The sequence below is a fragment of the Lithobates pipiens genome, unplaced genomic scaffold, assembly GCF_037356315.1.
Source record: "Lithobates pipiens isolate NorthernLeopardFrog02 unplaced genomic scaffold, aLitPip1_a1.2 Scaffold_25, whole genome shotgun sequence".
Taxonomy (NCBI): Eukaryota; Metazoa; Chordata; class Amphibia; order Anura; family Ranidae; genus Lithobates; species Lithobates pipiens.
In genome coordinates this window covers 39,391,704-39,415,977 of record NW_027507787.1, presented here as the reverse complement: position 1 = coordinate 39,415,977, position 24,274 = coordinate 39,391,704, and the positions used below count along the sequence as shown (strand labels likewise).

General features: G+C 43.5%; 1 protein-coding gene across 4 annotated transcripts in view; it reads left to right on the top strand.

Annotated features, from left to right (window-relative positions):
- Nucleotides 1-581: 581 nt before the first annotated feature.
- CCAR1 (cell division cycle and apoptosis regulator 1) overlaps nt 582-24,274 on the top strand; it is an 82,230-nt gene continuing 58,537 nt past the window's right edge. For all 4 annotated transcript variants that reach the window (XM_077454288.1, XM_077454290.1, XM_077454289.1 and 1 more), the window contains exons 1-2: nt 582-722; nt 8,240-8,351. In XM_077454288.1, coding sequence (XP_077310414.1) covers nt 8,276-8,351 — 76 coding nt within the window. In that variant the 5' untranslated portion in view covers nt 582-722; nt 8,240-8,275. The remainder of the gene's footprint in view (nt 723-8,239; nt 8,352-24,274) is intronic.

Sequence of the window (24,274 nt, the reverse complement as noted above, 5' to 3'; positions counted from 1 at the left end):
GACAACAAAACAAGGCTTTAATATCACTTTAAAACTGTAATTTTTGGAAATGCCAGTAAAGATTTGGCTGTGCCAGTAAATTTTGGATGTTGGGTCAGTAAATTTCAATTAGGTTGGTAACACTGACTCTGTGAGCTTCTCCCTGTGTGCTTTGTCACATAGAGCCAGTGTCATTACATGGAGAACACCCAGCATCACCTAGAGATCCAGTGATGTCATCAAGCCGTATAAAGAAAACATGTCATCAGAAAATTTTTATTAACAATATATTAGCGAGGACAGAAAAGGGAACCAGGGAAGGCAAAATAAACAGAGTGCACAGTCCTGGCTCTAGGCTGGGGGGCGGGGCAGGGGTGTGTCACATGACCTCCCCCTTGACCGCTCAAAGGTCGGGAGCCGAGGTGTCATACCCTGTACATGGGGGGTATTACCTCCATCCCTCCTATACCGCACCTATCCTAATACCACGTACGTTCACCAACAATGGCGACAGCCTTTTCATTACAACTTCGCGACCATTTCACCACAACGTCCATACGTCACTCGGCGCGCCGTACGTCTGTCACCACATGCGCTCTTGTGTACGGAAAAGGCTGAGCCAATCACAGAGAAGACAAGACGTCCTCTGCGTTGAGCGGCTGGGATTTCGGCGCATGCGCAGTGGGGTGACCTCGGCAGACCGGCCAGAACATGGATTCGGTGACAGAAAGCGGCGGGGCCGGGTGAGTGGGTGACAGTGCAGGGGCGAGGTCAGTGCTCGGCTCTGGGACCTGCATAATGAGCGGAGCCGGGGCGGTGATTGTGTACATGGGTGACAGTGCAAGAGCCGTGACATTGTGGTTGTGTCAGTATTTGTGTGACATACTATCATCTGATGTGTACTACGCTATACACACACCGATATGTGACAGCTCAGACATGGGGCACAGCTGTGCTGGGAGACCTCTGTATTCTCATCTTATATCCCCTATGTGATCACATCATCCCCTGTGTCGTCCTCCATTATTGATGACATCACGCCCCATCTTCATACATCATTCCCTCTTCTTCTGTTATTGATGACATCACTCCCCATCTTCTTACAACATTCACTCTTCTCTTATTGATGACATCATGCCCCATCTTCATACATCATTCGCTCTTCTTCTCTTATTGATGACATCACGCCCCATCTTCATACATCATTCCCTCTTCTTCTGTTATTGATGACATCACTCCCCATCTTCTTACAACATTCGCTCTTCTCTTATTGATGACATCATGCCCCATCTTCTTACAACATTCGCTCTTCTTCACTTATTGATGACATCACGCCCCATCTTCATACATCATTCGCTCTTCTTCTCTTATTGATGACATCACGCCCCATCTTCATACATCATTCGCTCTTCTTCTCTTATTGATGACATCACGCCCCATCTTCATACATCATTCCCTGTCTTATTTATTACATCGCCCCATCTTCATACATCATTCGCTCTTCTCTTATTGATGATGTCACACCCCTTCTTCATACATCATTCCCCATCTTTTCTTATTTATGACATCACGCCCCATCTTCATACATCATTCCCTCCTCTTCTCCTTTTATTGATGACATCACGCTCCATCTTCATTCATCATTCCCTCGTCTTCTCTTATTGATGACCTTAGGGATGACATCCTTCTCGGTCTTCGTACATCATTCCCTCTGTCTTCTCCCCTTAGGGATGACATCTTGCACACTTACTTTGCAGGACCAGTTCTTCCCTGCATTGTTCTCTCATTCTTGTTGTAACTGTAAACTGATCCATTATTTCTTAAACAAGAGAACTTCCTGCTTGTGGGAACAATGACCATTATGAAAACCATAGCAAACCCAAAGCATGTTCTGTATAGCAGTCCATCAGATTCCAGTTTTGTTTGCATTCGAAGCATAAAGCCTAAGCCTGGTTGTTTGTATGTCGGCTCCAGCGTTTTTGCATTAGGGTTGTCTGTCTACTACATTCCCCTCGTCTCGTAGGGTTGTCTGTCTACTACATTCCCATCATCTCCTTTGGTTGGTGTAATTTGTAGTAGGGAGCCATGTCGGCAGTCAGTTTCTATCAGAGAAGGATACTGAACAGAAACATGATATTGATTTGTAACTTTCACATTAGGTAACTTTGTTTTTCATGTTGCAAAATGTAACTTTTATAAAACACATTGACTGACTTACTTCTTTCAAAAAGCAGCAGTGCTTTTTCCCCTGCTTTGATGATTATCATCACTGGCCCAATCCAAACCTTGTGTTTAGTGTTTACATGTAGCCTGTCTGAATGACCAAGGGCAAGAGAGGCTTAGAACCCTTTTACAGCACTGGGTGAGCATTGCTCAGTATTACATGTGACCACTGTTGGGGTGATTTATTGTTGCAGCACGTTGTACTGTTTACTATTTTTTTCTTCTAATGTCACAAAATGACATTTCATTAGACTCCGTACAATACACAGCACATTAAAATGCAGCCTGTCCACCGAAGTGCATTAATATGAAATAAATCAATTGGGTGGAAAGCAGATTGCTGTGTGTGTGTGTGTGTGTGTGTGTGTGTGTATGTATAATATATAATTATTTTATATTCAACAAAGTGTCATAAAAATAAGGCATGAGAGTAGCTGTAGTGTACAGATCTCTAGAACAGAACTGGAAAGAAGAGAGGCATCAGAGATGATGGGGGAGGGGGGAACCAAAGGTATTAAACCAGATTTAAAAAGGCAGGGTGAACACAAGTTAAAAAATGCATGGAAATCAATGCAGCTTTTTATTCATTATTACTTTGTGAAAGCAGAACTAAACCATCACCCCGAAAGAAAAATTGTGGGGCCCCAGGAGCAGTATACCATAATATGTTAGTAAGCACAGTATATTATAGCACACTTACCTTGCATATGGTCCTCTCTAGAACTGTGATGTCATTGCTTCCTTCTGTTGCTAGGTGCTTCCCTCTTCTCCTGGTGTTCTTCTAGAAATGTTGAGTTCTCCATCTCTTGATTGGCTGGGATGGCATAAATACCATACATGCACATGACAGTTACTTCACTACAGCACAGTGTCGAGACTGTACATTGAGCTGCGCATGCGGGGCTCAGTGTGCACAAATGCTGACAGCCGAGAAGCAGTTATGACAAAAGATGCATACTGAGTCTCTTCTGTCATAAAAACCTTTCCTGTTGGCAGTTTTTAAAAATTGGCTTTGCTATTTTTTTAAATGTATTTTTCATTCTGGACCGAAACCAACAATTCTGGATGCACTTAACCGAAACCAAAATGGACAGTTAAGAAGTTGTGTTTTTTATATACATAGTTGTATTCGTTTTTTTTTTTTCATTAATAGTATTTGAAGCGCGTCTGCATTTTAAAAAAAAGTGCAAGAAAATGCATTCCTTTAAGTTCTTTCTATGTCTTCGCACTGGTTCATTGTGCTTCCATTGCAGTGGAAACGCAGCAAAAAATGCACCCATTTTGCATTTTTGATGCAGTTTTTGAGTCACATGACTTATAAAAAAAAAATTACAACAAAATCACATGCTTTTTTCAGGGGCCATTATTGGCACTTTTTTTTTTATTTATTTACATTTTTTTTCTATTGGCAAAACACCAATAACCCTATTTTCAGCAGCCGGTCAGTATTTTAAATTCAAGTAGTGTACGTGCCTAAATTTTGCAGAGCTTAGGTAGGTAAAGGGAGAAGCAGAAAAATGAGCCAATCATTTGTGCTGCAGTGCTTATGTGCAACATGCTGATAGGAGGACAGAGCAGAGCGGCAGAGAGATCATTGTTGCAGCTTTCTCTTGTTGCTGCCCGGTCACAAGGACAAGATCTGTAAGTGTTAATTGCAGCAGAGAAAAAAAACAGGTCTCTTGTCCTATCAGAGTTGGGTGGATGGAAAGATAAATCCTTCTTTTGGCAGGTAAAATGGCTCCCTTTTTTATATGTATTTTATCTCTGTTTTGATCTGTTTGCTTGGAGTTCAGCTTTAAGGCTCATACACACAGAATGTTGTAAAAACGCCAGCATTACAGCAGCGCTAAAAATGCCTGTTTTCCGTGTTTAACCATGTTTTTACATTCACGTTATTGTGTGTTTTTTTTTGCCATTTACCTTCTTTCATTAAAAACACTCCCTATAATGTAAAAACGTGGCTTGGCACGTTTAGACGTGTTTAGCTGAGTTTTTTTTTTATTTTTTTTTTTTTTATTTTTTTTTTTTTTTTTGATATTTTTCGGTTTTACTACTCCTGGAAGCACAGGCTGTCTTTTTTTTTTTTTTTCTACCGCCCCTAAATGATTATGCCTCCAAACGCCTCTGACAGTTTGTGTGCATTGACGCATAGGCTAACATGGAGGGGCTTTTAGAGGCAGTTTAAAAAAATGACCAACGCCCCTAACAGCAGCTGTAAGAACGTTCTGTGAGCATGAACCCTTAAAGCGGGAGTTGCTGACTTTTAAAATATGGACACTCACCTGTCCAGTGCGCCCGCAATGTCGCCACCCGAAGCCGAACTGTTGCTTGGCTCTCGAGTGCTGCCGCCACCATCTTTGCTATGGGAATCGGAAGTGAAGCCTTGGGGCTTCACGTCCTGGTTCCCTACTGCGTATGCGCGAGTCCCGCTGCACAATACGGATGGTCCCTGCTGTCTCTGGGACCTGTGTGTTTCCCAGCAGACAGCGGAGAAGGGAAAGGAAGTGGTGTAAATACCCGCAGATTCTGCGGCTATCTATGCCCAGAAGTGGTTGCAAATACCTGTATTTTAGAATCTCCTTTTAAGCAGTAGTAGTGAGCTTAAGGATGTTGGTCTCATGGTTCTGTATTTATATTTCTGTAGCAATCTTTACTTCACTCAGATTGGCCCTTTTTTTTTCTTTTGCTTTTTTTTTTTTTCTTTCTTTTCTTTTCTCCCCATAGAGCTTTCATCACACAGGGAAGTAGTTGTGAAGGAGATGCGTTATAAACTTCCTTAAGCAGGTGTTATCCGGTTAAAATTATAACCTATGGTAACTCTGCAGGTCCAAGATAATCATGCAGGTTTTTATTAATGACATCATTTGAAAGTTGGTGCTGTTAAAAGTCACTTAAAGTGGATGTAAACCCAATCTCATCCTTTCCAAACTACTGCCATAGGGGTTATCTAGAAGGATATACAATCCTCCTGCATGTAGCCTTACCTGTCAAATGTCTCCCCTCTGTTATGAGACCCGAAAAACTTCTTCAGCTTCTGTGGGTGGGTCTGTTGTCCAGAGCATGGTGGGTGGAGTCGTGATATAAGTAGACTCCCCGCCCACATCTACACTCCCCTTGTCAACATGCATTTTCTCCTGTGTATTTCTTACGCTGAACTTCTGCTATGATCAGTAACATCCAGTCAAAACCCAAAAAGTCACCACATGACTTCAGCATGCCCAATCATGCTGAGGTGTGGAGCAGCCAATCCTGGGAGAGCTGGAGAAGAAAGGAGGAGGGGATCTGAAGTATACAGAATGTCTTTCAGGCTGCTGCATGTTATATGTAAATCGCCTGTCACTCACAGCAAGGGGAAAGAACTGACTCCTATTTCTCTGTGTGTCAGTTTTTATCTTCCTAAAAAAAAAAAAAAAAAAAAAAAGATAAGAGGATTGCTCAGGGCTGATTTAACTCTACGTGGCAAGACTGGGCACAGATGACATGAAATCCTATACTATACAAGGTGCAAGCCTTAATTAAAACCTTTTTTTTCGGGTTTACATCCACTTTAAGATAACCATCTTGTTTGTGGGTAGTGGACCACTGAAAAGTGCTATATAAAAAAGCTCTAAAATCACTGGGATTGTAGTAGTCATGGCCCATCTCTTGTACCCAAACCGTCCTGAGCTACAGAGCTAGCTGAAAGAAGCATGCAGTGACTGAAGTAAGTCATAGTGAAGTCAGACACACTGATCTGCATTCTTGTTTTGGACTGTAGATTACAGTGGGGGTAAACCCTTACATATACCTAGTGAAGTGACGTCTCGGGTGATACACAAAGATTAAATGAAATCCTCCTACATAAGTTTGTACCTGTTTGTGTGCAGTCTTCTTTTCTCTACATCTATTCAAAGTCAAGAATTTTATGAAGCTTGTCTGAGCTTTCAGAAAATGGGGCAGAGAGCTAAAGTTACACTTAGCAGAGCTCTGAGAGCTGATTGGAGGGAAGGGAACCCCTCCCCCTCTCCACACAGCACCCAGGAACAGACCTGAGGCTGTCAATCTGCTGGAGATCCCTCCCCTGTCACCATTTTTCTCTTGGTGTCAGGAAAAATTTTAAGAAGTGATTTATGCAGATAGCAGAGGAACAAGCAGATAGAAATATTTAGTGCTCCTAATTGAGACAAGTACAAACTATAGAGGCATATGCTTTGTTCATATTTCATGTCTGAGGTTTACAACCACCTTAATAACATTGATGTCAAAGATGAGCAGGACAGCTAAGCAGTGGCAACCCGCATGTTTTCTTCGGACAGGTTAAAAAACAAGCAAACGAAAAAAAAAAAACTTGGTCTGCTTTCTGATCTCTCCTCCTTATGATTAGCCAGAAGGCGTTCTCTCAATTCATAATATGAACACAAATGTACAGATGACCTGTTCATGCTTATGCCTGGAGCTTAATGGTTGGATCCCACTGCATGTCTGGTGGTCTTCTGACATCTTTGTCCATTGTGTCCATTTTAAGCATTGTCAGCCATATGGATCAGTTTTATTGTCCCTTTGGCTTCTTTGATACTTTGTCCCTGACTCAGAACCAGTTTGCAGAAAAGTCAGGAAGCCATATCTGTACCTTGTTCTGGTTTAGCAGCTCCAAGTATTTGTCATAAGGTCAGCCAAGAAACTAACCTTCAGAATGAGACTTTGGCAATGCCACTCTGTGGGTCTCATAGGAAAGGTTTCCTTTGCATTATAGTAACAAGTGAATTATTTCAGAGATTCAGTTGTACTGTGCTGAGTCATAAAGCCTACACTTATCTCAGTATTATTATTAGTTTATTTATTTTTAACATTTTGTAACAAAATGGCTTTGTGATCATACTGTAGCTACTTGGTCCCTGGAACAGGTCAGCAATGACTTTGTAACTTTGGTTGTAGGAGATAATGAACAAACCTATAATCAACCATTTGTGTCATTGGCCACTTTAGCCAACATGTTTGTGGTAACAGAGGACCAAGTGTCACTTGGGCCTCATTTACACAAACGGATGAGGGGTGGTAAAAATAGTCTGGTAAACTGCGGTTTTACTGACCTTCAAGCAGCAAGTTAACATACCCAGCATTATACAAGCTATTCAAGTGGTGCTGCCACCAGACGTGATTCATGTGAATGAGGCCGCGCTGTAACCACAAGCAAATGCTTGGCTCCCGGTTTCGGAATTGTATTCCCATTTGGAAACCTTTCTTTGGCTAAAAAAACAAAAAAAGCAGGAATTCAGGAGGCTGCAGTATTGCCTCCTGAATATCTGGTAGGTGCTACTTCCCACCATGGGTCTCGTTTCACAGGGAGGAGAGTGTCTAATGGGTCTTTATGGAATAGAATAAAACTCTAGACAAACAATAACACTTAATTAACATTTCCCCTAAATGTAAAAAAAGCTTGCAGAAGAGCCAGATTGAGCTCCTTTTGGACAAAATCAGCCTTTCCCTGTTCGAGGGGACCATTGCTATTTATGTGTAAGCAGTGGTCTCTCTGCCACACTGTGATGCACCCGTCAAGTCAGACCAATAACTCAGCATTCGGCAAAGCTCTTGATCCCTTGTGATCAGAGAGCTTTAGCTCTGACTTAGGAGGGATGTCAGACCAGCGCTTACACACTGATAGCACAGGTCCTCACTGCAGCTGAATGTTGTACAATTAACAAAGGGCCATCTGCTGCCCATAGAGGAAAAGGTATCTTATCAGTGTTGGAAGCCTGTGGTCTACCCTATCACAAGAAGTACCGATGATTAATGATCTAATAATCAATGATCTAATAAAAAAAGAAAAAAAATTGTTACAGTTGATTACACCCAACGCAATGCTGCTTCAAATCAAGTACTTGAATGCTTTTTTGTGGACTGCCATATCTTGTGTGATATCTAACAAGATTTCTGGTGCTATAATGTATTGTAGAACAATATCTACCCTTTGTGTAGCCTTTGATATCGATGATTTTTTTTTTTTTTTTTTCTTTTCATCATCTCAAAGTTTTCATGGGGTTCTGTTTGTTTCCTGCAGGCTTCAGTCATAGAATTCTGACGCTTTTCCCCTACAATGGCTCAGTTTGGAGGACAGAAGACGCCCCCTCCATGGGCCACCCAGTTTACAGCGGCTGCTGTGTCACAGCCAGGTAAAGGAATGCTCCGAATTTGGTTTTTCTCCATATGTTCATACTTAAACATGGCTCTCGCTTATATTCTGGATGTGACAAGAGTGTGATTTACCTGCTTTAGGCATATGTCAGTAAGTAGAACATTTCTGCAAAACAACTTTTGATATTGCTGGTGATGAAGGTTTAAAGCAGTAGTAAACCACATTTAAAAAAAAAAAAAAAAATCGGGCCACGGGCAGTTTAATTCATAATGTGCTAGTATGCATTGCATACAGTGATGTCACCGATGAAGGCGCTTCCATCTTCACCTGGTCTTTCCAGGTTCACAGGCTTCGGCTATCTGATTGGCTGAGCCGGTGATGACAATTTTGACGATGACTCTGTTTATGGCACTGCTCTGAAGGAACAGCACGGGCATGCCATTCCTTCAGAGCACATGCGCCGGTGATGTCACCGGCTGCATCTAAAGTAGATTTTTACAGTACCTATAGGTAAGCCTACAATAAGGCTTGCCTATAGGTAAAAATCATACATGGGCGTTTACTTCCACTTTTAGTACATTTTGGTTTATGACGTTTGTGGTTAAAGTTTTAAATATGTCTGAAAGCTGGAGTTGGGCTTTAAAGCTGGATACACACTATACAATTTTGCAAATATGCATTAAGCTGAAAAAACTTCTGACACTGACCAGCCCCCCAGACCCCCCCGTTTTACTCGTCTGAGCCGTTCGTTCCCTCAGAGGAGATGTGCTCTTCCTCTCTGCCTGGGGTTCTCGGCTCTTGTTTGGGTAGCTTGATAGCAGTGCAGCCATTGGCTCCCGCTGCTGTCAATCAAATCCAATGATGCAGGGGGCAGGGCCAAGTCTGGCATTCTGTGTCTTTAGACTCAAATGCTGGACTCGGGAGTGCGCCCGCAAGGTAACCCCCAGGGAGAGCGCTTCTCCCAGGGGGTTTACAGATGCAAGGAGGAGCTGCGAGCGTCACCGTGGGACCCCAGAACACGAGCTTCAGGGCCTCACTTAGCAAAACTAACTGCACAGTGGAGGTGAGTATGATATGTTTGTTATTTAACTACTTGTCGCCCGCCATATAGCAATATGACATCGGCAAAGTGGTTGCGATATCCTGACCGGGCGTCATATGATGTTCTCAGGATATCAAGCCACTGCGCGCTGATCATTGCGCTGTGTCAATCTGACCGCAACTCTGATCTAGGTAAAGAGTCTCTGTCCAATCACAGCTGATCGCGATGTAAACAGGAATAGCTGTTGATCGGCTGCTCTCCTGATGGGGGAGGTCTGTGCTGATTGTTTATCAGTGCAGCCCCCCCTCGGATGCCCACCCAGGACCACCAGGTATGCCACCCTAGACCACCAGGGAAATGCCAATCAGTGCCCAGGCAGCTGACAATCAGTCCAGTGAAAAATGCCTGGCAGTGATGACTATCGGTGAAATCCAGTGCCCGTCAATGCTGCCTGTATGTGCCCAGCAGTGCAGTCTATCAGTGCCACCCATAAGTACCCATCAGTTCCGCATATCAGTGCTCATCATCAGTGCCACCATCAGTGATGCCTTATCAGTGAAGGAGAAAACCTATTTACAAAATTTTATAACAAAAACTTTTTTACTTTTTTGGTGTTTTGTTTATTCGTTTTTAGCAAAAAATAAAAACTGCAGAGGTGATCAAATACAACCAAAAGGAATCTCTATTTGTGGGAACAAAGTGATAAAAATTTAGTTTGGGTACAGTGTCACATGACCGCGCAATTGTCATTTTTAAAAAGTGACTGCGCTGAAAGTTGAAAATTGGCCTGGACAGGAAGGTGCGAAAGTGCTATGTATTGAAGTGGTTAGAAAACAAAAACAAAGTTTTTAGTGTCACTTTTTTTAAGGGTTTCAATTTGTATTCAGACAGGCCCTTGCACTACATGGTTTAGGTAAATCTAAAGGAAATCTGACCACAAACGTTGTATAGCGTGTGTATGGGGTCTAAAGTACAGGTGGGAGTATTCTTATTAAAGTATAACTAAAGGCAAAACTTTTATTTATTTATTTTTTGGACAGAAAGGAGAGGGATTAGAACAACTGTCAGCGTTTATTGCTGTTTTTGCCCCAGTTAGGGAGATTTAGCCTCTCTACCGCTTTCACACTGAGGTGTTTTTCAGGCACTACAGTGAAAGCCGGAGGGCTTTCACACTGGAGCGGTGCGCTAGCAGGATGGTAAAAAAAAGTCCTGCTAGCAGCATCTTTGGAGTGGTGAAGGAGCGGTGTATTCACTGCTCCTAAACATTGAAATCAATGGGGCAGCGCGGCTATGCGGACGGTTTTAACCCTTTTTCGGCTGCTAGAGAAAAGAAATAGAAGGGAAATCTTCCAATGGGAACATTAGTTCTGGTGGTGACCTGGGAGTCCACAAGGGATTACCTTAATTTGTAGGGATTTCATCTCACTTCCTGTTTTTGGCTAAGGGGGGGGAAAAAATTAAAGTGGAACTATATGGAGATTGATTTTTACAGTGGCGTTTTGCCAGCAGTATAGCTGCGCTGCCCCATTGATTTCAATGGGGAGGAGCGGTGAGTTCACCGCTCCTTCGCCGTTCCAAAGAAGCTGCTGGCAGGACATTTTCTGATGCCTTGCCAGCGCACCGCTCCACACTGGAGTGAATGGAGCCGCTTTTTTTAGTGCCTGAAAAACTCCTCCAGTGTGAAAGGGGTCTTATTGTGACATTGCACGTCACATGCTTAGAAGAGAATGTACACGCCCACCAGTTACTCTATTGGGTATCAATGCAGGGAGACTGCAGTCATGTGACAAACAATATTACAAGCTAAAAAAATAAACGGCAATTTTAATTTTTGAGGAGTATTCTAATGGTTAATGATTTGTTAGGATTGCGTGGGCTTTTCAAGGTTGTAAGATTTTACATCCACTGTGTTCCATTGGGCATGTGGGATAGGGTCCTCAGATTGTAAGCTCTTTGAGGGCAGGGAGTGATGTGATTGTATAATATACAGTGGTGTGAAAAAGTGTTTGCCCCCTTCCTCATTTCCTGTTCCTTTGCATGTTTGTCACACTTAAGTGTTTCGGAACATCAAACCAATTTAAACAATAGTCAAGGACAACACAAGTAAACACAAAATGCAATTTGTAAATGAAGGTGTTTATTATTAAAGGTGAAAAAAAATCCAAACCATCATGGCCCTGTGTGAAAATGTGATTGCCCCCTAAACCTAATAACTGGTTGGGCCACCCTTAGCAGCAACAACTGCAACCAAGCGTTTGCGATAACGTGCAATGAGGCTTTTACAGCGTCCTGGAGGAATTTTGGCCCACTCATCTTTGCAGAATTGTCCTAATTCAGTTACATTAGAGGGTTTTCGAGCATGAACGGCCTTTTTAAGGTCATACCACAACATCTCAATAGGATTCAGGTCAGGACACTTGCTGGTGTGTTTAGGATCATTGTCCTGCTGCAGAACCCAAGTTCGTTTCAGCTTGAGTACACGAACAGATGGTCGGACATTCTCCATCAGGATCTCTTGGTAGACAGCAGAATTCATAGTTCCTTTTATCACGGCAAGTCTTCCAGGTCCTGAAGCAGCAAAACAGCCCCAGACCATCACACTACCACCACCATATTTTACTGTTGGTATAATGTTCTTTTTATGAAATGCAGTGTTCCTTCTACGCCAGATATACTTGGACACACACCTTCCAAAGAGTTCCACTTTTGTCTCATCGGTCCACAGAATGTTGTCCCAAAAGTCTTGGGGATCATCAAGATGTGTTGTGGAGAAATTGAGACGAGCTTTGATATCCTTTTTTCTCAGCAGTGATTTTCTCCTTGGAACTCTGCCATGCAGGCCATTTTTGCCCAGTCTTTTCCTGATGGTGGAGGCATGAACGCTGACCTTAACTGAGGCAAGTGAGGCCTGCAGTTCCTTGGACGTTGTTGTGGGGTCTTTTGTGACCTCTTGGATGAGTCGTCGCTGCGCTCTTGGGGTAATTTTGGGCGGCCGGCCACTCCTGGGAAGGTTCACCACTGTTCCATGTCTTTGCCATTTGTGGATAATGGCTCTCACTGTGGTTCGCTGGATTCCCAAAGCTTTGGAAATGGCTTTATAACCCTTTCCAGACTGATAGATCTCAATTACTTTCTTTCTCAATTGTTCCTGAATTTCTTTGGGTCTCGGCATGATGTGTAGCTTTTAACCACTTTCAGACCGGACCATTTTGCTGGTAAATGACCAGAGGTCTTTTTACAATTTGGCACTGCGCTGCTTTAACTGGTAATTGCGCGGTCATGCAATGTTGTACCCAAACAAAATTTGCGTCCTTTTCTTCCCACAAATAGAGCTTTCTTTTGATGGTATTTGATTGCCTCTGCGATTTTTATTTTTTGCGATATAAACGTAAAAAGACCGCAAATTTTGAAAAAAAATGATATTTTCTACTTTTTGTTATTAGAAAAATCCAATAAACTCAATTTTAGTCATACATTTAGGCCAAAATGTATTCAGCCACATGTCTTTGGTAAAAAAAAAAGTCAATAATTGTATATTTATTGGTTTGCGCAAAAGTTGTCACATCTACAAACTAAGGTACGTTTTCTGGAATTTACGCAGCTTTTAGTTTGCGACTGCCTATCTCATTTCTTGAGGTGCTAAAATGGCAGGGCAGTACAAAACCCCCCCAAATGACCCCATTTTGGAAAGTAGACACCCTAAGGAAATTGATAAGTGGCATGTTGAGCCCATTGAATATTTTATTTTTTTGCCTCAAGCGATTGAATAATGACAAAAAATATTTTTTTTTTTTACACAAAGTTGTCACTAAATGATATATTGCTCACACATGCTATGGGCATATGTGAAATGACACCCCAAAATAAATTCTGCTGCTTCTCCTGAGTACGGGGATACCACATATGTGGGACTTTTTGGGAGCCTAGCCGCGTACGGGGCCCCGAAAACCAAGCACCGCCTTCAGGCTTTCTAAGGGCGTAAATTTTTGATTTCACTTCTCACTACCTATTACAGTTTTGAAGGCCATAAAATGCCAAGATGGCACAAAACCCCCACAAATGACCCCATTTTAGAAAGTAGACACCCCAAGCTATTTGCTGAGAGGCATTTTGAGTCCATGGAATATTTTATATTTTGCCACAAGTTGCGGGAAAATTACAAACTTTAATTTTTTTTTATTTTTTTTTCACAAAATTGTCACTAAATGATATATTGCTCACACATGCTATGGGCATATGTGAAATGACACCCCAAAATAAATTCTGCTACTTCTCCTGAGTACGGGGATACCACATATGTGGGACTTTTTGGGAGCCTAGCCGCGTACGGGGCCCCGAAAACCAAGCACTGCCTTCAGGATTTCTAAGGGCGTTACAGTTTTGAAGGCCATAAAATGCCAAGATGGCACAAACCCCCCCCAAATGACCCCATTTTGGAAAGTAGACACCCCTAAATTTAGGGGTACACTAGTGAGACTAGGTAATAAATGGCGGGTGCCCTGAAACTATAAAAAAAATAACTAACCAACCAGCGTCACCTGTAACAGTTATATGGTGATCACTGGTGAAAGGGTTAACTAGGGGGCAATCAGGGGGCTTTATGCGGTAGTATATGGGGGTCCCTGGCGCTATAAAAAGCTGCGGCGAACCTAAATACCTACCTGCCTAACTAGCGTCACCTGTGACACTAATACAGCGATCAGAAAAACGATCGCTTATTAGGCTGGGTTCACACTGGAGCGATGTGGGAACGCCACGAATGCGCGGCGGGTTCCCGCATCACATGCCTCCCGGCGGCAGTTCACACTGCCCTATGCGAACTGCTGGGAGTGTCAGTGAAATGTTAATGACACCCCCAGATCAGTTCGCATATCGCAGTGCGATCTGCAAACTCGGATCGCATGGTGTGAATACCCATGCGATCCGATTCTGCTGCGGACCAAAAAAAGGGTCCCGTGCGAGTTTGCGGCGGGTGCGACACGAATTCAGCCATACTATCTGTATGGCTGAACTCGAATCGCACAGAGATCGGATGTGATTTGCACTGCAGTGCGGTGCGAATCACATCCGTTCTCATAAACCGCTGCAATGTGAACCCAGCCTTAGTGACACTGGCGACGGGGGGTGATCACGGGGTTAAACCTTTATTGGGGGGGTTAGGGGGGTACCTTAGAACTAAAGGGGGCTAACCCTAACTGCCCTAACAGTTATTACAGTCACAAATGACACCCGCCGGGTGATCAGGGGGTTAAACCTTTATTAGGTAATAAATGGCGGGTGCCCTGAAACTATAAAAAAATAACTAACCAACCAGCGTCACCTGTAACAGTTATATGGTGATCACTGGTGAAAGGGTTAACTAGGGGGAAATCAGGGGGCTTTATGCGGTAGTATATGGGGGTCCCTGGCGCTATAAAAAGCTGCGGCGAACCTAAATACCTACCTGCCTAACTAGCGTCACCTGTGACACTAATACAGCGATCAGAAAAATGATCGCTTATTAGGCTGGGTTCACACTGGAGCGATGCGGGAACGCCACAAATCCGTGGCGGGTTCCCGCATCGCATGCCTCCCGGCGGCAGTTCACACTGCCCTATGCGAACTGCTGGGAGTGTCAGTGAAATGTTAATGACACCCCCAGATCAGTTCGCATATCGCAGTGCGATCTGCAAACTCGGATCGCATGGTGTGAACACCCATGCGATCCGATTCTGCTGCGGGCCAAAAAAAGGGTCCCGTGCGAATTTGCGGCGGGTGCGGCGGGTGCGACACTAATTCAGCCATACTATCTGTATGGCTGAACTCGAATCGCACAGAGATCGGATGTGATTTGCACTGCAGTGCGGTGCGAATCACATTCGTTCTCATAAACCGCTGCAATGTGAACCCAGCCTTAGTGACACTGGCGACGGGGGGTGATCACGGGGTTAAACCTTTATTGGGGGGGTTAGGGGGGTACATTAGAACTAAAGGGGGCTAACCCTAACTGCCCTAACAGTTATTACAGTCACAAATGACACCAATGCAAAAAAAAAAAAAAAAAAAAGCAATTGGTGTCACTGTGACTGGGGGGGCAGGGGTAATTGGGGGGTGATCGGGGGGTGTGAGTGTGCCTGGCATGTTCTACTGTGTAGTGTAGTGCTTGTGCAACTCACCGATGCTCTCTCCTCGGTGCCGGAACGAAAAATACCGACACGGAGGAGAGAATGCATCACTTCCTCTCCTGTGTTTACATTACAGGAGAGGAAGTGATGTCACCGGACATTTTCATTCGTCGGGAGCGATCGCGAGGGGGTGGCCATGAATGAATGGCCGTCCCCTCGTCCGGGATCGCTCCCGAACGAATACCGACCGCCGCAGGCACCGGGCGGGGGCCCGATCGGGCCCCCGACCCGCGGGCAGGAAAGGACGTACATGTAAGCCCTTATGCCTGCCCGTGCCATTCTGTCGACGTACATCGTCGTGCGGCGGTCGGCAAGTGGTTAAGGATCTTCTGGTGGACCTTACTGTGTCAAGCAGCTCCTATTTAAGTGATGCCTTGATTGTGAACAGGTGTGGCAATAATCAGGCCTGGGTGTGGCTAGAGAAATTGAACTCAGGTGTGGACAACCACAGTTATAGTATGTTTTAACAAGGGGGGCAATCACTTTTTGACACAGAGCCAAGATGGTTTGGATTTTTTTTCACCTTTAATAATAAACACCTTCATTTACAAATTGCATTTTGTGTTTACTTGTGTTGTCCTTGACTATTGTTTAAATTGGTTTGATGTTCCGAAACACTTAAGTGTGACAAACATGCAAAGGAACAGGAAATGAGGAAGGAGGCAAACACTTTTTCACACCACTGTATGTAAAGTGCTGTGTACATTGATGGTGCTATAAAAGTACTTGTAATCAAATATTTATTTATTTTAAGGCTTTTTTTATATACTTAATGCAAGATTATCATCTGCAATTGTGCCGTGCTTACATTGAGCTGACTCCCTAGGGGATTGGGGGAGGGCAGGGTTAATGTGGAAATGGCCGATTGTGATTAATGGCTGCTCGTCCCTGCTCCTGTATAGACGGCCTTTGATGTAAATACTGCATTGTCTCAGTGTTCTATTCTCTATTTGCCTTTTATAAGGCAAATATGGAGTTTGCATGGCTAAAACTGTACATAAGACGCTGAAGATCGATTCAAAGGGAACAGGCACCACATTGTAGGTGAATGAACACATAGGTGTGAGTCGTTCCTCATGCATTTTACTGCTCCATGCTCGCTCCTTATTTTGTTAGTAAGAGCTATACTTCAGCTTAGGGCAGGCTTTGGATTACTTCTTGTGGTTAGCCAAGCATATTAGAGATCACTGTAATACTTCTATTCATATCATAGAGTGGTCTGTGAAGACCTTTTATTAAAGTGATGAGCGGCGAGAGGTTAATATCGGGGTAATATTCCCTTAGCTGGTATCACAGATGACAAAACTCATTCCTTCCTGACATGGAGATCATGTTTATTAACTGAACAGGCATTGATGTCACTGTTGCTATGGATTGTGTTTTCTGGTGAAGAACCTTTTTAGCTGTATGTGATTTTACCCTGGTTATTTTTATCGGAGCTCCTTATGGTAACTATTTGGCACAATGAAAGAAATAGAACATCTGTGAGCGTGATTTCTAGATGGCAAGCTGAAAGACATGATGTGTCAGACCCCTTTCAGGGTGTGTTACAGGAGATCTAAAGTCACGCTATAAAAACGTTCCTATTATAATGTTAAAATGCTAGCTATATTTTACATAAAAAGAATTCCTTACACCAGGCACTGGTTTCTTCTCAAGCTATGTTTCAATGTTAGTTTAACAGAAATGCTCATTTGGACTTGTTCACAATGGCAGATGGCTCTTTACTGCATCTGAGCACCACAAACCAAAAAATGCTATTTAATTAATTTTTAATATTCAGAGCAAACTTCCCCATCCATCCATCCATCCATCCATGTCTTCATGCTTTTGTTTTGTTGACAAATCACTTTGAAAAACAACCCCCTAGCATCTCTGGTCATGGCTATGTTGAATAAGGGCAAATGATTCATGTAGCATTTACTTCCTGAAATCTATCTACCCTTAGGTCAGGCACGCATGCAGGAGAGTGTACTTAGCTGAGAAAACCCCTCCTCGTCTCCTCCTCCTCCTGAAATGTATTACATCATTTGCCCAGGCAAGAAACCAGGAAGTAACTGAAGAAATTAAAAAAATAAAAAAACAAAAAAATAAATAAAGTTCTATGCATGAAGATAAAAAACTTGGTGTGCAGTGCCCCCCCTCCCCAAAAAAAACCTTACCTGAGCTCCCTCCAATCAGATTTTTCATGACAGCCTTGGCTGTCCCAGGACTCTCCCTCCTCATTGGCTGAGACAGCAGCAGGAGCCCGTTGGCTCCCACTGCTATCAATCACTGCCAGTGAGCCAATGAGGAGAGAGCGGGGGGGGGGGCATCTCTTATGGACGCATAGAACAGCGGCTCGGGAGTGAGCAGGCAGTGGTGCCCCAAGGGCAAGCAGCTTTTTTTCTGGGGGCACTGCTCGAGTGGGCAAAGCCTGATATGCTGGCGGGGGACCTGAAATGAAGAGGATTGGAGCTGCTCTGTGCAAAACTGTGCAGGTACTGTAAATTTAGCATGAAGCTTTAAGACTACCTTTTTAAAAGAAAAGTTATGGATAATTACTCACGTAGGTGGATGTAATATAGAGCCAAAGCCACATCTGTCCCCTGCTGGCTTCAGTGAATACTGAGTGATCAAACACCACTGATCGCTCAGTTCTCCACTTCTGCGCTGAGCAGAAGGTTGTGACTATCAGTCACCAACTTTCTGCGCTGCCCCTCCAGCGCACACTGGAACACTGGGAGATGCAGGGGGGCGGAAGGGGCTGGCTCAGGCTCTTAGCAGATCACTGAGAGACTGAGCCAGGTGCCACTCAGCATTTGGTTGGATCCTGACCATATGGTTGGGATCTTTCCCGAGCCTGGACCAGCTAAGTGATATCAGTCAACAGCGGACTTTAGCCTGCTGTCGGCTGAAAACTGGTTACAAAAGTGTAGCGCAAACTGCACTCCTGTGACCTACAGGAGAAGTACAGCCAAAAGAGTTTGGTTACTACTCCTTTAATATACTAAACCAGGTTGAGTTCTTTTGCATAATGCTACGTAAAGCAAACATCAGCAGCGAAGACCACTAGAATCACAATGGCTACAATGGCACTTTTTTAACCTGGACTCTGGAAAATTTCACATATATTTACAATAAACTGTTGTAGCTACTGACATGATGACCTTGCTGGTTGTATTTGCAGAGATTCTCCTTCTTCTACAAATCTTTGTACTAGATGCATATGGCTGCGAAATGCAGCAATTCCAGAAGACGCTTTTGTCAGAACAAATGAAGCTAGAATGTAAAGCTGGAAGTCGGCACTGCATAATTAAAGGCTGACAGCGCGCTCGCTCGCACAAGGAGCTGACAAGAGACCAGATGGTTGCCATTGCCTGACTAACGAACACGGTCTTGTGTGCTAATTTGGAAATTGTCAATATGACTCACTGTCAACATAGGCATCTTAATGGGCCCTCTGGCAATAAAGATTTCAGGATATCCTCTCGTGGACATAGTTATGGTTGATGCCATCTGTTATTATTGTAGGCATTTCTGTAAATCCTGCGCTGTCATATCTTTGATATCTGGTGGTGTTTTTCTGAGTTTATATGTTTTTTGCTCTTATTATTTACCATTACCATTACATTCTGTTTTATGGCAATCGAGCAATAATGAGCAATGAATGCATTCTGTTTAAAGATGAATGGCCCTTTGGAAGGAAAGAATGGTTTGATAGTTTCCCTGGAGACAATACAGCTTTAAAAACATGTAATATATATTGATCCAAACTATGCACATGATCCAGTGTTATCATTGATATTCATATATAGATTGGGCCTTGGAAGGTCAGCCAAAAAAAAAAAAAGTGCTATTTTAGATAGCAGTAGTGTCAGCTTCTGGCTTCTATACATCCTGGGTACTCAAAACTTGATATCACCCTGCCATAAATTGATTTTTAATGGCCACAGCAGATGTGAAGACCCAGCAACTCCAGAGCTGAGATCTGTTCAATGGGGTTACTGAAAGATATGGGTGTTAGGCTAGGTTCATACTGCCGCGGTGCGAATTTAGTGCAATTTTGATCCGATTGCGTTGCAAATTTGCATTGCTAATTCTTTGTGTTCTTGCGATTCTACTGCAAATTTTGCAGTCGATGGAGCTGAATTCGCATCGCACATGAATAAAACTCGCACAGGACCTTTTTTTTTTTCCCGCAGGTTATATTCGCAACCCATTGATGTGAACAGCACTAATGTTAATCTATGCAATTTTAAATGACTTGCAAATTTGAAAAATCGCAACGGCCCAAATTCGCAATAAAATACGCATCAGTCTGAACCTAGCCTTAGATGGTATATTACAGCTTACCAAGATAATACTATGCAACCCTGCCCTTCTCCTCTCCTCCATAACAGAGGGGTGAGGTTCTGTAGTCCCCAGAAAAAGCTGCTAAAAATATCATTTATAATCATTCTCAGGGACCAGATGACCTGATTCCTGGTAAAATCATTTAAAAAAACAAAAAAAAACATATTAAGCAGATATAGCAAACCACTTTTCATGGTTAATTTTACAGACCAGAAAGGACCAGATAAGAGAAGTGTAATGTTGAGGTTTACATCAGGGTGGATTCGATTTTAAATCGCTAGTAAAAAGGCTTGATTTAAATCATAATTTTTTTTTTAAAGAGCAACTGTCATCTCTGTCCTGCAGCGGCTCCTCCTCTGAATCGCTGTTGACTCACCAGCAGTCCCATTCACTTTAATGGGACGGCTGGTGATTTTACAATCACAACAGTGACACAACAAGGTGAGGGACGTGGCAGCAGGTGAGTGGATGCCCGTTAACAGGCACTGCCATGATGGATCTGAAATGACAGGTGCTCTTTCAATGTAAGGACTCGTTCTTGCTGGTAATTAGAATCTTTAATATTTCCTATTTGGAACAATAAGCTGTCGGGTTAATAAAACAGCAATATCGGAACCGATTCAGTCATACAGTTTGTAGTGTAAATAGATTTGTAAAACAATGGGATAAAGGAATATTCCTGTACTTTGGTTTATCTCATGGCTAGTGTGAAATTATGTGAATGCATCAATGCAGTGCACGTTATCTCAGCTTGCAGAGCTTGGATTCATTGAATGAGTTTACCAAAAATATAAATATTGCAGAATATACAGCCTCATGCTACATAACTAAGCTTCATTTCATGCTGAATAAAGCTAAATTATGAATGTATCTTAAATAGAAAACTATATTTAGATTTTTACTGCAAAAGCATTTCATTAAGAAAAAACAAAAAAAAAGATTTTAAATAAAAAAAAAAAAATCCGATTTTTGTGATTTAAAAAAATAAAATAATTTGAATTTATCCACCCTGGTTTACATCCTCTTTTTAAAGAATATATTTAACAGCTGGGGCAGATTGAAAATGATTTCTGGCCTTTAGGAGTCCCTTTCTTTTGCATTGCATTTCTAATTGCACTACAGAGTAATCGGGTGGTAATTGGAACACCAAAAACTATAAGGCCCTGTCTATATAAGGTCCCACAGTTAACAGTGCATGTCAGAGCACAAACCAAGCCATGAAGTCTAAGGATTTGTCTGTAGACCTCTGAGATAGGATTGTATGGAGGCACAGATCTGGGGAAGGCTACAGAAATATTTCTGCAGCATTGAAGGTCCCAATGAGAACAGTGACCTCCACCATCCATAAATGGAAGAAGTTTGGAACCACCAAGACTCTCCTCCTAGAGCAGACCACCCAGCCAAACTGAGTGTTCAGGGGAGAAGGTCCTTAATCAGGGAGGTGAACAAGAACTCGATGGTCACTCTGACGGAGCTCCAGTGTTTGTGGAGAGAGGAGAACCTTCCAGAAGAACAACTATCTATGCAGCACTCCCCCAATCAAGCTTGAATGGAAAAGTGACCAGACAGAAGACATTTCTCAGTAAAAGGCACATGGCAGCCCACCTGGAGTTTGCCAAAAGGCAACTGAAGGACTCTGACCACGAGAAACAAAATTCTCTGGTCTGATGAAACAAAGATTGAACTCTTTGGCCTGAATGGCAAGTTTCATGTCTGGAGGAAACCAGGCACCGCTCATCACCTGGCCAATACCATCCCTAGAGTGAAGCATGATGGTGGCAGAATCATGCTGTGGGGATGTTTTTCAGCGGCAGGAACTGGAGGACTAGTCAGAATTGAGGGAAAGATGAAAGCAGCAATGTACAGAGACTTCCTTCATGAAAACCTACTCTAGAGCACTCTGGACCTCAGACTGGGGCAAAGGTCCATCTTCCAGCAGGACAACGACCCTAAGCACACAGCCAAAATAACAAAGGAGTGGCTATGGGACAACTCTGTGAATGTCTTTGAGTGGCCCAGTCAGAGCCCAGGCTTGAACCCGATTGAACATCTCTGGAGAGATTTGAAAATGGCTGTGCACCGACGCTCCCCATCCAACCAAATAGAGCTTGAGAGGTCCTGCAAAGAATAACTGACTAAAAATAGGTGTGCCAAGCTTATAGCATCATACTCAAAAAGACTTGAGTCTGCAATTGGTGCCTTTTTTTTTTTTTTTTTTTTGTAGAATTTTGAGGAAAATAAAGAATGTAGTTCATTTTGGAATAAAGGCTGTAACATAACAAATTTTGGAAAGGCTTAAAGCGGAAGTCCACCCTAAAATGGACCTTCCGCTCATCGGATTCCTCCCCCCCTCCGGCGCCACAATTGGCACCTTTCAGGGGGGAGGGGGGTGCAGTTACCTGGATAATCCAGGTAACTGCACCCACTTCCGGGCTAGCTCTCTGCGGAAAGGGGCGTACATTATGCCCCTTTCCGCAAGTGCCCGCCCCCTTCCGCAAGTGCCCCGCTGCCTGCTGGGAAACACACAGATCCCAGAGGCAGCGGGGACCGTCCTCATTGCGCAGCGCGGCTCGCGCATGCGCAGTAGGGAACCGGGAAATGAAGCCGAAAGGCTCCATTTCCTGATTCCCATACCCAAGATGGCGGCGGCAGCACTCGAGTGTCGATCTAGAGATCGGCTTCTGGTGCCGACATCGCGGGCGCGCTGGACAGGTAAGTGTCACTATTTTAAAAGTCAGCAGCTGCAGTATTTGTAGCTGCTGACTTTAAAAAAAAAAAAAAAAACGCGGAGTCCCGGCGGACTCCCGCTTTAAGAGCTGTGAATGAATGCTTTTTGGATGCAATGTATCAATATTAAAAGCTTTTTGACTGACTGTCAGATATGTATGTATTTTTTTTTTTTTTTTTTTTTTTTTTTGCCCTTGTAGAGAGGATGTACCTCTTTCTAATTGTTCTACACATCAATGTCGTCATGAATAAAAGTGAGGGTAATTCCATTTTGAGTTGCCACTAGAACAGGAAGGGGAAATCTTTCAATGGGGACACTTGCTCCTTTGACAAAGGGGATATCCATTCAAGGCATGTTGTAGATGATGACTGTTAGCCCTTGTACACACTGTCGGATTTTCCAATGGACAATGTCCGATAGGACCGTGTTGTCGGATAATCCGACTGTGTGTGGGCTCCATCAGATGGAGTATCCGACGGATCAAGTTTTCCAACTCGTCTATAAAATATTCTGACAACATGCTCCGAGCGGACTTTGTCCGATTGTGTGTACAGAATTCCGATCGGACAAAGTGCCACGCATGCTCAGATCAAATTCCTACACCAAAACTATTGGCTACTAGCCTGAACGTAGTCCCGTCGTAACGAAATAAGGTCATCACGTTAAGTACGATCGGATTTTCTGACAACTTTGTCCGATTGTGTGTATGCAACAGTTTAGGACAAAATCCGTCGGACAAAATCAGACGGATCTGGTTGTCGAAATGTCTGACCGTGTGTACAGGGGCTTACAGTTGCTTGTGTTCCCAACTGGACTGTCAAGCTATCCAACGGTTGGTATCATAACTGATCACGCTTGCAACACTATGACAATCGCACATCAAACCGAGACTAAAATGGCAGCTTCGTTCCTGTAAAGGATTCCGCTTTAACTAGACCTGCAGCTGTGATTAAAACTTTTTGCATGTGTAATATGGCTTGTTTTTCCTTTTGTGTTGGTTCTGTTGTGCAGGTAAAACTGATTATCACTTTTCTCATACTGTATGTTTAACCCCTTCAGATCCGCGCTACAGCCAAATGACGGCTACAGCACAGATCTATTTTGTCGGGAGGCCGTCAATAGACGTCCACCCATTTGCTCCCTGTGCGCCACCTGCAGGGCACACGCTGTGATAACTGAGTCAATGAGACTCGAGTGATCACAGATCAGAGGCCCCTTAAGGTCGGTTTACACTGGGACGACTTGTCAGGCGACTTAGCCGCCTGACAAGTCGCGTCCCATTCTGTACAATGGAACCGCTCTAATCGGAGCGACACAAGTTGCTCCGACTTAGAAAAAGGTTCCTGTACGACTTTGGGGGCGACTTGAGGCGACTTTCATTGATTTCTATACAGAAGTCGTTTTGCAGGTCGCCGCAAGATCACCAGCTTCTGTGCAAAGGACATCGGTCCCAAAGAGGAAAAGGTGAAGCCCACCAGTGCCCACCAGTACCACCTGCCAGTGCCCACAGTGCCACGAATCATTGCCCACCAGTGCATAAGTGCCAGCAATCGGTGCCACCTATCAGTGCCATTTAGCAGTCCTGCCTATCGGTGCCCATCACTGCCAGCTATCGGTGCTCTTCAGTGTCACCCATAAATGCCACCTCTCGGTGCCCATCAATGCAGCCTATCGGTGCCCATCAGTGCAGT